The sequence below is a fragment of the Rhamphochromis longiceps genome, linkage group LG18 (genome assembly GCF_057381845.1).
Source record: "Rhamphochromis longiceps isolate RC_006_pf linkage group LG18, R_longiceps_female_GT1.1, whole genome shotgun sequence".
NCBI classification, from domain to species: Eukaryota; Metazoa; Chordata; class Actinopteri; order Cichliformes; family Cichlidae; genus Rhamphochromis; species Rhamphochromis longiceps.
In genome coordinates, this window is record NC_140574.1 from 18,915,035 (window position 1) to 18,931,331 (window position 16,297).

A 16,297-nucleotide genomic window follows, 5' to 3' on the forward strand; every position below is an offset into this window, starting at 1 on the left:
TTCCCACGTGTGGGACTAATAAAGGTTATCTTATCTTATCTTATGAAATCTGTACATACCCAGAGTTCAGTGTAAACATATAAAAATCTCAGTGTGAGTATATAAAGATTTGTACAATGTAAAATCTAAAGATAGACCAGGGGACTGTGAAAAAACATAAACAAAAATAGTGTTTGATGAAAATGATAAACTGGGCAATTTTCTGACGAGGAAAATACTTTGGACAACTTTTCAAAAGGCACTTTTATTAATAATCCACATTTGAATTATTTCATCAGTAAGCATTTATATTTTTTTATTATTATTTTTGATTAAGAGCACAAAACTTTAAAATCTTGGAACCAAAATATTCAGGTTACAGCCGCAAAACTGCAGGATACTGCCAAGTAGTGCTACAAATGGCCAAGAGCTGGAATCCAAGTTGGATTACAATAATCAAAACATGGAGGACATCTGAGCAGCGTTTCTGGCTGATTCTTTTTAAACAGACAATTATCAGATGTAATCAACCTTTTATATTTTCCAGCTTTCTTTTCCCCCTGCACACACATACACACACCCTTTCCTGCAGAGAAGACATTTTTGGCAACACAGTTTTGGTAAATGGTTTAATTTACTCAAGCATAGACATTTCTATTTATCATATGGCCCAAAATAACAGGAAAATGTGTATATTTCTTTAAACAGGATAACGCAAGCATTGCCTTTACTGTTCGCCAATCAACCAAGCTTGCACGCTGAGTAACCCCTGTAGCGCTTAGTTTGAATGAGGGGGAGAAATTACTTGAAACTTATGATTAAAGCTGCAGTCCTCGTCAAGAGTCAGTGGAATGGCTTGTTGAGCACAGCTTTGTGAGTGACAGAAACACAGTTTAACTTGAGCAAATAAATAGCAGCCAGTGTTTTTAAGGGAGTTTCCACACCAACAATATGAACCAGTAAGCAGAGTTGTCTTGGGATTAAAAAAAAGCTCACTTGGTTTCGATTCCCCTAGTACGTCACTTGAGTGTCACTGTTCATTTAAAACAGGAAATGAAGAAGGACTATTATTAATATTATTGTATTCCTAGATAATCATTACACCACTACTGACTTTATCCACTGACATGCAACACACCAGCACATTGAATTTTTGCTGACATATTAACATTCAAATTTTTACTCTCTGAAAGAACCCCTCTGCTGGGGCTACATTTGCTTATTGAATAATTAAAAAAAAAAAAAAAAAAAGATATATATATATATATATATATATATATATATATATATATATATATATATATATATATATATATATATATATATATATATATATATATATATATATATATATATATATATATATATATATATATATATATATATATATATATATATATATATATATATATATATATATATATATATATATATATATATATATATATATATATATATATATATATATATATATATATATATATATATATATATATATATATATATATATATATATGTATATGTGTGTGTGTATATATATATGTATATGTGTGTGTATATATATATATGTATATGTGTGTGTATATATATATATGTGTATATATATGTGTATATATATATATATATATATATATATATATGTATATATACATATATATATATATATATATATATATATATATATATATATATGTATATATATATGTATATGTGTGTGTGTATATATATATGTATATGTGTGTGTATATATATATATGTGTATATATATGTGTATATATATATATATATATATATATATATATGTATGTATATGTGTGTTAGCTTTACTTTGATAGCAAGATTGTTAACACAGAGTTTGTAATTGCAGAGAAATACTCTATTAATTTTGAGGATGTCATTTTCGAGCAGGAACCTCAGAAATGTCCCTTTGGGTTTAAGAGGTTGGGGTATTAATGTAGTTTGAGTTGCTGTGGGATGGGGGTGGGGGTATAGTAGAATTTTTTGTATTCTGTCTATTTTCTGAAACAACAACAACAAAAAAAAGATTGAAAATGAGATTTTATATTGTGAGCACTTCTTTTCCACAAGACATAGTCATTAAAACTTGCCTTTAACAAGACTGTATGCACTTACTTTAAATTAGCGGCTTACTCGGCTAACTAGCCTCTGAGCTCGGGTAAACCTTTTTCCTATGGTACGCAGTCAACAATTCTAGAGTTCATACTTAAAGCCACATCACAGGAACTTCACAGAACACCGAAACTGGAACAATGACTCATTTTTCATTGATTTCTACTTGAGTGAGACGACAATGCTCAGAACAAAACTACCACATGAGCGGGGACATAGGATGTAGGCAAGTGTTCCGGAGAAGCAAGTGCCAAGGCTGTGTGTGTGTGTGTGTGTGTGTGGGGGTGAAATGCCCCTGTGCTGAGTCAAATAGAGAACCAAGAGTAAAGACCTTGCATCACCCGCTGTCTCTACTGATGTGCCCTACTCAAACTGGTGCTGCAAAAAAACATATTAGGCGGTGTGCTAACCAGCCAGCTGAGTGGCAAGCAAACCATTTGTGCATGAGCATTCACACAAACATAGTGTTATCTTCCAGCGCTGAGGCTGAACTGAAGTCTTTAAATGATCAGCTGGTCTGAGTCATTCGTAACCACAGAAAGCACAAATTGAAACCATCAAAAAGCTACATTCTCGTGGGTGTCATATGCAAGGTCAAACTAACTTAATTTCTTTTCCATTTAATTGTATTGTTCAATTTTGTGATTGCACCAGATGAATCAATGCAGTTATTTGAAACACTTTAATCTAGTGCAAATACTTTTACTTACAAGCCTGTTTTTTTTTTTTTTTCTTTGTTTTCGGTTTAATTTTTTTTTTTTTTTTTAAATTTCAACATTACCCATTAGTTGTTTCCTACCTGACATCTCCATCCGTTGGTGGGAAGAGAGTCTATAACAGGTTGCAGACAGAAGGTATGGTACCCTTTGTCACACATGTCACACACCAGCATTTTAGTGTCCTCTCCTGGATTCCTACAAAGAGACAGTAAAAAGGTTTTAGGGTTGAGATTTATTCATTTATTTATTTATTTTTGTCTAATACAATGAGACAATGTCATTTATAATGATATAGCTCTATGCTTCCTTCTGTAATCCATTTCTTCTGCTAAGACCTGCAAGACCCGACCTCAACTGTCCTACTGCATCTACAGTTGAATTCTCTGAAAAGCTTACAAGTTCTTTGCTCCTATCCAAGTATAAATCAAATGCAGTAACTTTTCAAGTCCGGGTCACTTTCCAATTTCCATAAATTGTAAGGATATTACATTGACGTTGAAATTATGTTTAAAAAACAAAAAAACAAAGCCATTCATAGAGAATTGCACTGACCCATCAGACTGTAGCAGGCTAATAAGATCAAAACAGAAAGTGATTCAAAATCCCATTGCCACCAGTCATGGTTGATCAGAAACAGATTATTTCCGGTCACTGGCCAAATGATCAGTGGATCTCTGAACATTACAAGTGCTAAACTGTTTACATGGTAATATTCAGTTATTGTGAAATCTGAGTTAGAATGACAAGAAAAAGAAGAAGGAAAAGAAGTAATCATATCTTCCTAACAAAAAACCTTAACACTGTCAGTATTTAGACAGCTAATGTTAACGTAATCCAGCAGGTGGCACCGTCTAAGGATATTAACTTAATCAAAGGTTTAACAACATTGGAAATATTTTTAGGAGTAAGAGTCCTCTGCATGATATCAGTGGTAGACAGATTTCCCTAATATTTTTTATGTGTAGTTATTTATTTATTCATTTATATTGTACCCACCTTTGCTTTAATCAGCCTAGTGCTGTGTTTGCGGGTTTCTGAGTGAGTATCGGCAACACTGAATTTGCAGAGAGCCATCTGGTCAAAAAATATGCAATATAGCTCTTCATGGGCCATTACAAATGTTGATACAAATAGCAAATGGCTAATATTAGCCGATTATAGCCAAAATTAGAACTGATGTGTGAATGAAAGGAAGATTTCCATGTTAGATTGCTATACAAATAATTATGAAACTTCACGCAAACCCCTTGTTCAGGAGGATGAAGGTAAGAAAAAAAATAGAAAGAAAAAAATAGCTAACAGGAAAGACCGCTTCATACCCAATTTATTAATAGCTTTAAATAAAACAAAGTCATCTCTATCACCACTTTTGTTCACACTAGCAAATGAAGTGACATTTGATTACTAGTTTTGCTAGTTGTACTGTTATACCCAGTGCTGAGTTTAAGCTATAGCTATATGCTGATGATGTCATTTTTTTCATTACTTAATGTTAGTAAAGAAATGCTAGTATGCTGAAACATTTGTCAAGCTGATTTACAGTAGCCTTAAGCATGTAGCTGTGCAAAGGTGTGAGAAGTTGCTGCGCTGTCCATAATGCCAATGAATTGGCTGAAGTAAAAAGATCTTTAAACTAATCAATTACACTATCTAAAACTGCATCGCAAAGCTCAAGATATTTTGAAAAATATAAATATGCAGCTACAGGATGGTAATGCAATATTTAATACTCAATAGACAGTGGTTACCCCAGGCAAACAGGCCTGGTTGCAAACAGAGCTCTTGTGCTGTTTAAATAAGGTCAGAGGTTATAAGACTGAGCTTCAGGGTACAACGTCCAGTCAACTCCTCACAAACCACAGAGGTAAACAAACAAGCAGTAAGCATGAAGCCTGGTAGCTTTACAGAAATTAAGAAAGGAAAAAAGTAAACAAAAAGGAAAAAAACAAAGTAGGGAAAACCGTTATTTAGAGGAGAGGGGAAGTGACTCACTTGCACGTCTGGCAGACTTTGCACTCAGGGCACTGCCAACCTGCCCTCCTTAGAGGGGTCACAGCCATGTCCAGGCATATCCCATGGTAATGCAGACCACAACTGGTGCAAAAGAGCTGGTCCAGTAGATCCCCTGGGCTATCACATAGTACGCAATTTATATCATCTACAACTGTGGACAGTTGAATGAAAAGAGAAGGCAAGAAAAGTTTATACAATGCAATTTAGTCTTAGTTTTGTTAAATATACATTATGTTATTTTCCTATGGAGTTGACACATCAAATTTTTCTGAACTTACATTTGTGAGTGGCCAATTCAATGTGTTCTGGGCATAAGAGTGAGAGACTTCTGATATCCTGAAAAGTCCCAGCTGCCCCCGCACAGGGGTAATGATAGAGTTGAGCACATCCTTCAGCACAGCACTTAATGGATGCTCCAAGGCGCTTACAGTATGCACAGTGCTGCGGAGAAAAAGAGCGATCTTAAAATATGTCTAAAATCTCCCTTTTCTATTCCTATTAAGACACCTGTTCAAAGTGCCATTTCAGCTACCTGATGATCAGGCTAGAAAACCTCACCCCAATTCCATTTCTCTGAGTTCCATGAGTACTAGTAACCACTTGGAGATCAAGTGGCAGCACTACTAATGGGTAGCACACACGATGGGCAGCGAAAAAAGAATCAGAGCTCTTTAAGTAGTACCACTTCTGCCGCTAGGAGCCAAGCTGCCATGAGAGCTCAGCCCTGTTGAGTGGTGTGACCTTTTCCATTTCACAGCTGAGAGATCCATGCTGCCAGGCCGACCTTTACCAGCCAGTCTGATCCATCAGCTTTGTTGTGTTTCACTGAATCAGTCCCTCCCCTGCTGCCCCAACACATTAAGATGGTGTTAACACCCATTAGTCCACGGATGTTCTCCCTTGACTCACCTTTGTGCTCCCTGAGTCAATGGCTCTGTCCACATTAAGCAGAGATTGTCCCTCGCCCTCACAAACACCGTCGGACCACAAGGCACAACTCTGATGTGCCCAGCATTGCCCTACAATTTAAAGACGGATGTGACAAACAAATAACTGAATCAGAGACAAATTCAGTATTAGCATATAAAGCATGTACACTTGTTAACTCTCCAAGTACAAATAATTACTGTTAAAATGGGATGTAGAAATAGGCTGAGTCCATTAGCCACACCTGACTCGAAGAGAGACTGGACGTTGAGATCTTCTGGAAGGCCGACATGAGAAAGCTCGTTCCAAAATCGACTGGCTGGGTCTGGCTCATCCTCGCAGCCTTCAGACCCACTGGAACAAAGAAAAAGGTTTTTAAAAAAAAAAGTCATCTCAGCACAGATTTTTTTTTAACGTAGAGAACAGCTTAAAAATGCACTATGCAAGAGAAGGACAGCCTGAATCAACTTGAGAATAAATTGAGGACAGAGACATAAAGGTAGAGAATGATGTGCCGTTTTTACAAAAGCAAAGAAATGAAGACAGAGAATGAGCTGGGGGAAAAATGTCTGTCCAAGTAAAAAGCTGTGGGGGAGGGAGGTGGATGAAGAGGAGGAGGACGGGAAGGAGGGCCATCTTTTTTAGCGTGTGCACAAGAGGCTGGCTGTTCTGTCTCATAAAATCTGTTGAAAGGGATGCGTTTCTCCAACTCCCTGGCTTCAACTATTGAGCAGCATAGGATGTAGAATACGTGGAGAGGGAGCATTAACATTTAAAAGGATTTCCAGGAAACAACTAACAGCCAAAATCAAGATGGGGGTTTCTGGGAACATGATGGAAACCTATTCCTTACACTTTTATTAGCAATTATGAAATGGTCTTCTCTCCTAATCTCTTTTTTTCTTCTTAATTTTTAGTCTTAAATGATATATTATGATATATCTATTCTCTCTCACAGCTAAGGGCTCAATGACCAATCACACAAACAGGACACCAGCTACTGGTTGGCTAGGCCTGTTGCCAAACCCATAATGCTGTCACTGGCCATTACAGTACTGTGAACCCAGAGAGACAACCAACTGGTTTCAAAGGACCAAAACAAATCAGGCAGTTGTCCAATTGAGCGCAGGAAGGGTCTTTTATTTGTATGATTTGCATTTGTGTGCATACAAACACAAGGCTCTTGTGTAACCTTTGCCTGATCTGGCATCTCATGGCCTGGAGAATACTGACAGTTGGGTGTGTATGTTAGGTGTGACCATATTAACCACCACTACTGCTTCATATTACCAGGATAACAAAATTCAAGTCAACTAAAAGAAAAATCTTTTTGATCAGACTAACAGCTTTCACAAGATTTCACAGTAACATCAGTGTATAGAAGCCAAGGACAAAAAAGAACAATGAAGTAAGCTGTTAGCAAATTTTCATTTCTTGCAGCTCATTAACTCATGACAAGGAAGCATTACAGATTGTGTCTTATTCCTAACCAACGATGGCAGCCAAACTATTTGTGACAACAGTGTCAGCCAGGCCTACTTACTTCTTCTCCTTCTGTCCTGAGGTGGTCTCTTCGGCCATTTTTGGCTGAGCAGTTTTATCACCATCGCTGCCATCGCCTGTTGAGCTCCCATCAGCTTTGTGGCTGAAGAGTGCTTCAAGCTGAGACGTGACGGTGAATACTTGTAGATCCCCCTGACCCAGAAGGCTACGACCACCGCAGTAACAGAAGGCACAGAGACGCTCACTAAAAGAAAGAAAATGGGTGGTAGAGGGTGTTTAATTATATATACCTACTGTGACTTAATACAGTGCCATACATGTCACCATGAATTAAGGCCTCCTTCTTGTGGCACTGGGACTGTCTGTGCTGCAATATACATAAAACCTCACAAAGCAAAGCAGACAGACTATCACCACACATAGACACACACACAGTCTCCCAAACACATACTGCTATAAGCAGACAACTTGTAAAAATTATAATGTATTTAAGTAACACAGACCTTGTAATTTAGAAAGAAAGAAAGAAAGAAAGAAAGAAAGAAAGAAAGAAAGAAAGAAAGAAAGAAAGACAGACAAGTCCGGTTATACAACAGATATTTGGATGTGCTAACAATCAACATTTTAAGTGAGAAAGCCATCTTGGAGACAAAGTGGTAAACAGAAAAGCAGCAGAACAGTGGCCAAGAGCTGGAAAGTTGAGTAATAAAGCAAGCAGCAAATATTTATCACATTAAGTGCTGAGATGGTACTGTTAATAAGATCCCAGGAGAGGCTCCTGATCTGCTTTCCATCACCAACATCGATAGAACAGACAGGCCAGAAGACTGATTGCAACCTCTAACAAAGTGACACCTGGGAGGAAAAGGGCTGCCTCTACCTGCTGATGACTCCCACCTAATCCATCCATGCATGTATCTAGTATGTGCTAGACCTGTGCTTATTCATTCATAAAAACAATTTAAAAAGTAAAAAGATACACACAGAGTCTCTCACACACATGCATGCACGGTTCTTTATTTCTCAAAAACAGCGATTCTGGGGAAGTGAAAAGTTTTTTTAACCTGCTTTTGACTTCTCTACTTGTTGGGACAGATGGTCCTGCTGAATTCTCGGCTAGAGGGCTCTGGGCCAGAGGGGAAGAGGGCCTGTCCTCCTCTGGCACCTCACTGGTCACTTCCACAGTCTCCACCGGCTGGATTTGTGTTTCTGATGGTAAAAATGAAAAAGACACGGAAGGAAAAAAGAGAAAAGATCTGTTAGGGAGTAGAGAAACAGCTAAGCACTGAATTGTTCCAATGCATCTGCCTCTGTGCTGGTAAATGCTCCTCAATTCACTGCCAATTATGACTGCATGTTTAGCATACAGCCCCTGACAGACACAGGCTGTTACAGGACAGGTTGGTTATATTCTAGTCTTTTTCCTCCAGGTCAGAAACACAGCCTTTTTTAGCAAGATGGATGGTAAAATATGGGGACCATATGCTCAAGCACTGATTACAATAAACTCAGTGGGAACATCAAGGTCTTGTACAGAATAGTGATAACAATAGAGGCAGGGAATAAAAGAGATGGCATGGCTGTCAAAATATCTCAAGTAGCTAGAATTAATATTTTGGGGGAATAAAAAAAGTTCAATCCTGGACTCATATCTGACATATCACGACTGCTTTTAATTTTAATTTAATTGACGAAACCCTCAATTCACTCTGCTAATCATACAAAACAACTCCCAGCAGTACCTCTCACTGAGACTTTGGGCCATGTAAAATGTTATTAATATTTCATTGGCATGTAATTAGGCTAATGCCACAATGATTGTGTCATCCAAAGGAATTAAAAAAGGGCAAAATTCATATTAGGCTTACTACTACTTACCTACTGATAACTGAATGCATACGCAATGGATGTTTTACAATTATTTTTTACAAGACATCAACTGATTAAACTGATTGTTGCTTTTCCCGCAAAAGGTTGTGTTATCCTGTTTAGCAGGGCTCCACAATTATGGGCACGATAATTATCACAATTACTGACATAATAATGTTGCCACACGTAAACATAACAATGCTTTAACATCCATGTCGTCCTACATTTCTGCTAATGTACCAATGTACAAATCTTTGCATCAAACTAAAATTGGTCCTCTTTATTCAACTAAATTAACTAAAGAAAAAATAAATAAATAAATATATATATTTTTTAAATAAACTGCAGCAGCACTTAAAGCAGGGTATGAGTTTCACATTTACATTGTGTTACATTCCTGTCAATTAAATAATAATATTTGCAGATATGTAAGATGTTTATTCACTTGTCCAGAGTGGAGGCATATAGTTAGGCGCTGATTTAGTGGCACGTTCGCTGCTTTTTCTTTATGTTTGTTTTGCGAAGCAAGCATTTTCAGATTCAATCAATCATGTTCATTTAATTGTTGGAAAAATAAAATTGTGACCAAGATTAAAATTTCATCAACTGTGCAGACCTACTGTTAAGTAAGATCAGATTACAAAAACTGATAGGTGACAGTACTACTCTTACCAATGCTAATGGATCAATTACTTTAACACAACTATGTAGGCATAGGATGCTAGTATACATAATACACCAAAGGGTGAGTAAAATTAGGAGCAAACTTTGCATTCAAAAACTATACTGACAGACTACACATTTCCACCTGGGCATTCAAAACACAAACTTGCGGAAACCAGCCCTGGCAGCATTGAATTGGGGGAAATTTAAAGCAAATTTAAATTAAATCGCAGCCATTGTCACCAAGAGTAAGGATGTTCTGCTAAGTATGTTCTGCTCAGTACTGCGGCTTTCCATGCCTCTACCACACTATCTGAGAGAGAGGGGTCGCTTTTGGGGGATTGGAATGAAAAAAAGAAAAAGAAGAAGCATTATAATCTCTAAAGTACCATAATCAAAACTGATAACGCCATGGCTTATCACTTTATCAGTCGTTAATTTCTCTACACATTCCCTAGATGCAATCACACTGTTTTAATGGTAATGTATATTGAAAATGTGAGCTATGTGACCTCTAAGTATAACAATTTAGAGACAGACAAAATAAACAATGCATTTAAAAGGCTATAATATACTGTGCTTGACCTCAGCACATATCACTTTAAGGACAAGACTGCACAGAGTCACAAATTTCATTTTGCCAAAAGCCCAGAGGCAGAGAGCCACTGAAGAAACCACTGAGTTTTAAGTGCATCTGGCGGTAGACTGAAAAGGCAAAGTGAATGCTTGGTTATTTCATAACATCATTTACAAAAAAAAATGTTGAAGGGTTTTAAACTCTGAAATATTGCCTTTGTTTGTTCTAAGGTAAATGATACCAGAAGAACGGCAAGTCATTGACAGCGTCACATTTCCAACTATCTTCAGCTCAGCAACAGGGCGGCACTGAAATGTATCAGAATGGGAGGCATGATCACATGATGTGATGTACACACATAAAAAAGGCACATAAATGGGTCTGGAGAGACTGATGGGATTTTAAAAAGCTTTTAGAGGGCATTAGCCTTGGGCTCTTTCCCTCTGCACCTCAATGCCAATCTCAGAGCAAGAGGAGAGATGGAAGCAGTAAGGGGAGAAGAAAAAATACACACCCACTACAGCTTCACAGCTCAAGCTAAACCCATTCAATTATAGCCCTGAAAAAAAGGCACTGGGTGCTAAGAAAAAGCTCTCATCCATCCTTCTCCAGGAGAAGGAGACTCATCTACCTTTACTAACATACCCTTCAAAGCACTGCATAAGGCTACTTGGGGTGCAGGTTCAAGTCATATATCACTCTCAGTAAAACCAATGTGTATATAAAAGATCAAAAACAAAGTCTCACCTGTGTCCTGAGGGTCTATGGACTCTGTTATCTCAATCCCATCCATGCTGTCCTCCTCATCCACAACAACTCTCCCTCTGGTGCGACCCCTGGAGTAAGAAAAACAAACAAACAAAGAAACAGAGGAAATGAAAAGAAATAAGACATTAAAACTACACAACTTCACCTCGAGACGGGGGAGTGGTGGTTTAGTCATGAATTAATTAAATATCGTCATGGCTTTCACTGATTTTTAATGGAGGCATTGAAGTCATGGGTAAGGCAAAAGGGTGGTACTGGTGGGGTGTTTCATACATATTCGTGTTACAGCTGCAAGGAGAAACTCTGGTAAAACATAGAGGCAATGAAAATAAATGGGCGATTCAGTGATGATGGCGCTATTGGCCTATTTATGGTAACCACAATGGTAGCATCACAGTGACGTCATCACAGCCACCGTTTTACTGTTTCTGATGTCATGCCAGACTTGCTGAACGATAGGTGTTGCCACTCAGACAAAACCTCCTCATATAGTAGGAGACAAAACATGTAGAGGAAGCAAAGAAATCAATTTGTCCTCCTGAAAGTTTCATCTTTTCACACTATTGCAACATTCAACTCTGCATAAGCTGTGTCTTCAAACCAGCTGCGTGACCAACACAAGGTTAGAAAAGACACATGAGGTGCACAGCAAACTGAAACGACACCAAAAAGTGTCTCACACCAGCCATTGTGAGATCACTTTCAGCAAGAGGAGCGCAACAACAGCAAGTATAAATGGCCCTCAGTCACACCAGTATAGAGACTAGCTGGTAACCCCCTGGAAACCACCAGTTAGTAGGGAAGAAATCCGCATTACCCCAAACTGGTTAGTGAATGGTTGCTGGCTGTCATAAGATGAATTTGGTTAAAGAAAAACTAATCTACACTTACTGGTTTGGGGGAACTCAAAGAAAGAGTTTGTAAAGCTTTGGAATTACCTGGATTTCTGCATGAATTAGTCATACACTATGGTATGACAGTCATACTAACCAACCATTCATGGTCAGTGCTGCAAAATGCAACAACCAGCTGTTGTCGTTTAGCTAGTTTGTTGTTCAGTTTGCTACTCACAATAACTAACTGCAACAATATCTGGAATAAATGTTCATATGCATGCACCTTTTCTTGTGTTAGAGCCCTGACTTCAGTTCAGGAGATGAGGCTTGAGGTGAGGAGGAAGAGGATGAGGTAGAGATGAGGGAGAAGACATAGCAGTAGTTAAGGAAGAGAAAGACATAATGAGAAAGACATGACGAAAGCATTCATGTACAAATGTTAAATAGTCATATAGAGTTTGAAAGAGCTATTTGTGATCTTTAAATTAAAACTAACTTGTAAGTGGGCTGGTCTCTATCCACATACATAAAACCCAATTAGACAGAAGGATAATGACCATCTTGGCCACTGTATTCAAGGTAGTCAAGTAACATGGTGGCTTCCACAAGTTGATGCTCACAATTTTTTCTATTAAATCTAAACAAAGAAAAGAAAAAAAGATCAAATTAAAAAAAACAAACAAACAAAAAACCAACTTACTGTACCTTTAAGGCCAGCATGTTCTTAAATTGTGTACAACTAGTTTAGGATTAGCGATAATTTTTGAGAAGAGGGTGTTCTGCAAAGATACCCCAATCACACCGAGTCCAATAATGCTGAAGCAGTTGAACATGAGGTCAAGAGAATAAGTAAAACACCAGCAGAAAACTCTACAGGAAATAAATTAATGAAACGGCAGAAATTTAAAAAATAAATAAAATACACATCTCAAATTTTAAAAAGGTCACTGTGAAACATGGAAAGTTTGAGACTGCTCTGCAACCTCGGGGACTGACATCCTGGAAGTGTTGAGGCAATCAAAAAAGAAAGAAATTACATTATATGATTGTAGCAGACAATAACCTGAAGCTTGGGGAGCAGCTGGATAGTGAAACAGACATTGACCTAGAGCATACAGATAAATACACAACAGAATAGTTGAAAAATAAAATGTATGATTTTTTTAACAACAGCAAAAAAAAAGAGTCTTAATCCAACCAACGTGCTTTGGCAAGATCTGAAGAGGGCTGTTTAATAAAACAGACATCCAAGAAATGCATTTATTTATCAATATAGCCTCTCAGATCTGTACACCTAACCATCTCCCCTACAACCACGCTGGACCAGGTTTTGGATTACTCAGTTTAACTGTAACTAAAATTCTCACCTCTAGCCCTTTAAGGTGATTGTCTGTGAACGATCATAATATGTGTAATGTTAGCTTTTAAAGAAGTCCTTAGTATCAACACACTTTTCTAACAAAGAAAGTTCCACCTTTCTTATATTTCACTGTATGTGCCATGTCAGCAAACAGACAACCACGTGTACATTTACAAACAGGCGTTGTGTGCCAACTCATACGCTCAGACACACCAACTCATACCTTGCTTGTACACACAGAGTATGTAAATATCTGCCAGTGTCAGCATCCCTTCAACGCAAGCTCAGTTAACCTAATCTTGGAAGCAGCATGTGGAGGGGATAATTGTCATGGATACAAATTAAATAGCAACACCGAGTGCTAGCAGGCTAAGTGGGGAGAACAAACACAGCCCAAAGGAGAGCAGTATGTCTCCGGGGTACTCAGGAGGATCCAGCGGGTGGGAAGTGAGGGAGGAGATTGGGGGTGGGGGTGGGTAATTTTGTGTCACTGGAGAGAAAAATCACAAATGGCTAGATGCCAAATCAACCCCTCCTTCTAAATGACTTCCATGGGGAATGACAGAAGAAGTCTCTAGCAAACCTTGGCTAAAAACAATTACCTGTGAGCTTGAGTCAAACATAAATAACTTGATGTAGAAACAAACAACTGCATTTTAACAGAACTCTGTTATAGCCTATTACATGGCCTAGTATGAACCAACTACTGTAGTTCAGGATCATATGGAAGTCGGTGTAGATATAATCAGGAATGGTGGATGGCCTCTCTCAGTAACTATTCTATATCAATTTAATTTTTTAATGCTATTCTGAACAAATTTACTTTTCAGTTTTTAATTTTGTTATCTTTAAAAATCAAACAGTAGCTAAGTACATAGCAATAGCAAAAGCCGCAGTCAGCTAGTCTTTATGGAAAAAGTTACAAATGAGGGTATCAGCGACTGGATGCCACCAGGGAGTGGAAGGAGATGTTGCTTTACTGGCCTTACTGCTTCAACTGTCTGGAAAGGGTCTGCATGATGGCATTACAGTAGATTGTCAAAGCCTGGATCCCAGTATAGCAGATGGATTGATGAGTGGCTTGCACAGCTTGGATGATTTTTGATTTATGTTGATATTTTAATGACGAGACTCTTCTGGTCTTGCAAGATCAAAAGACAGCAGTCTGTAGTTACTCATTTATTGCTTTTGGAAGACTAGAAGCAACAAATTGGCTTACAGGAGAAAATAAGATAATGTCCCAACATGAAACATGAGTGGAACTCTGCCACAAGCAGAACAGCTCATTTTCTGATTTGTTTTCATAATTCACTATTTTTTCAACACTTTTTCCCCCCCTTTAAAATAAATAAATAAATCAGAGGGTACTGTGTTAATTTTTTCACTGGATGCACAGTGGACTTACAGCAAAATAGTATCTGGTTCTCTTATAAGAAACAACTTTTATTTTAAGAATAAGATGAGCATAAAAATTTAATTAATCTCAGTGGATACTGAGAAAAAAAAGAAATTACTGAAGAGTGTTATAGTGGGGACTGTAGCTTGCAGGTAGCAGCACTTACTAGTACAAATAACCTAAAGGGCATTTTCAGTTGTTCTTTACCAATGACTTGCTGTCAACAATAACAGACTATCGAATTTAAAGTGTGGATCTATTAAAACAAGCTGCCAGCAGCAGCACTATAGTACAATAGTAGTGACACAGCACAACTCAAATGTAAGCACAAAATTAGCCTAGGTAGCATTTTCACTGGAAATATTAAGTATAATATGACTGCTCTACACTTTAGTTTAATAATATCTAAGTTGAGGTAACTTGTCGTTCATCAGCAGCCTGCACAGTATTGCCACATAATAAAAAATGAAAAATGTCTTCCTCCTTCCTCCCTTTCCACCATTTGAATTGCTGTCATTTACTTGGCTAAACAATATGTAACTGCATCAGTGATTACCAGCCACCGTTTGCTCTTCCTGTTGTAAGAAGTATATCTAGCGAGTGCTCCAACGATGCTTGGGTGAGTCATTTGTTTACATTTCGGTCATACATCACCAGCTGATAGCCTGGTCGTACTCTGTGTTTTTTGGCTCAAGTAGTGAAACAAGTTTGTCGTTTCCGGCTTTCACACAAATAATTTTAAGGTACTGTGCTTTGTTGGGTTTTTTTCAATGACCTCAGCTGTTACCAAATCGTCATCAGAGCCGGACACCTGGCTGTCTGCCTGTCGGACATGTCTGAGTGTGCCTCATTATTGTGTGCAATACGGAATATAAGTGTAGGATGCTGCTATAGTAATGATATCATGATATGACACTTTAAAAAAAAAACACATAAAAAATTATGCTGGTATTATTAGAACAGCCCTAGATTGTGTATACCAGAAACTGTTGATCTACTGGAATTGTCCTGGTCAAAATGCATTGTCTTGTTGATGCCATTGGTCAAATGAGAATGGCCAGACTATTTCCAGCTGACAGCAGTTCGCACAGGCTCACGAAGATTGGGAAAAAAGGTTGCCTGGTCTAATGAGTCTCGATTTCTGCTCCAACATTTGGATGATAGAACCACAATTTGGTATAAACAACATGAAAGCATGGATCCATCCTGCCTTGTAACAGTTCAGACTGGTTTTAATGACGAGAAAGATATTTTCTTGTCCCTCTTTGGTCCTCTTAGTATCAAACTGAGCATCATTTAAACACCACAGCCTGTCTGAGTTCTATTGTTGACCATGTCTGTCCCTTATAACCACATTGTATCCATTTTTGCATGGCTACTTTCAACAGAACAACAAGGAACGTTTCAAAATCATCTCAATTGGGTTTCTTGAAGGTTACAATGAGTTCACAGTACTCAAGTGGCCTCTATAGTTACCAGATCGCAATCCAAAAGTGCACCTTTGGTCTCATGTAGAACAGGATATCTCTATAAGAAATATGCAGACAAAGAATCTAC

General features: G+C 37.8%; 1 protein-coding gene across 8 annotated transcripts in view; it reads right to left on the reverse strand.

Moving 5' to 3' along the window:
• The window catches only part of kmt2cb (lysine (K)-specific methyltransferase 2Cb), a 97,120-nt gene that overhangs the window by 57,679 nt on the left and 23,144 nt on the right, over window positions 1–16,297 (reverse strand). For all 8 annotated transcript variants that reach the window (XM_085388537.1, XM_085388543.1, XM_085388541.1 and 5 more), the window contains 8 exons: window positions 11,128–11,216; window positions 8,336–8,480; window positions 7,312–7,515; window positions 6,013–6,122; window positions 5,751–5,860; window positions 5,120–5,282; window positions 4,821–4,992; window positions 2,909–3,023 (listed from right to left, as the gene is read on the reverse strand). In XM_085388537.1, coding sequence (XP_085244663.1) covers window positions 2,909–3,023; window positions 4,821–4,992; window positions 5,120–5,282; window positions 5,751–5,860; window positions 6,013–6,122; window positions 7,312–7,515; window positions 8,336–8,480; window positions 11,128–11,216 — 1,108 coding nt within the window. The remainder of the gene's footprint in view (window positions 1–2,908; window positions 3,024–4,820; window positions 4,993–5,119; window positions 5,283–5,750; window positions 5,861–6,012; window positions 6,123–7,311; window positions 7,516–8,335; window positions 8,481–11,127; window positions 11,217–16,297) is intronic.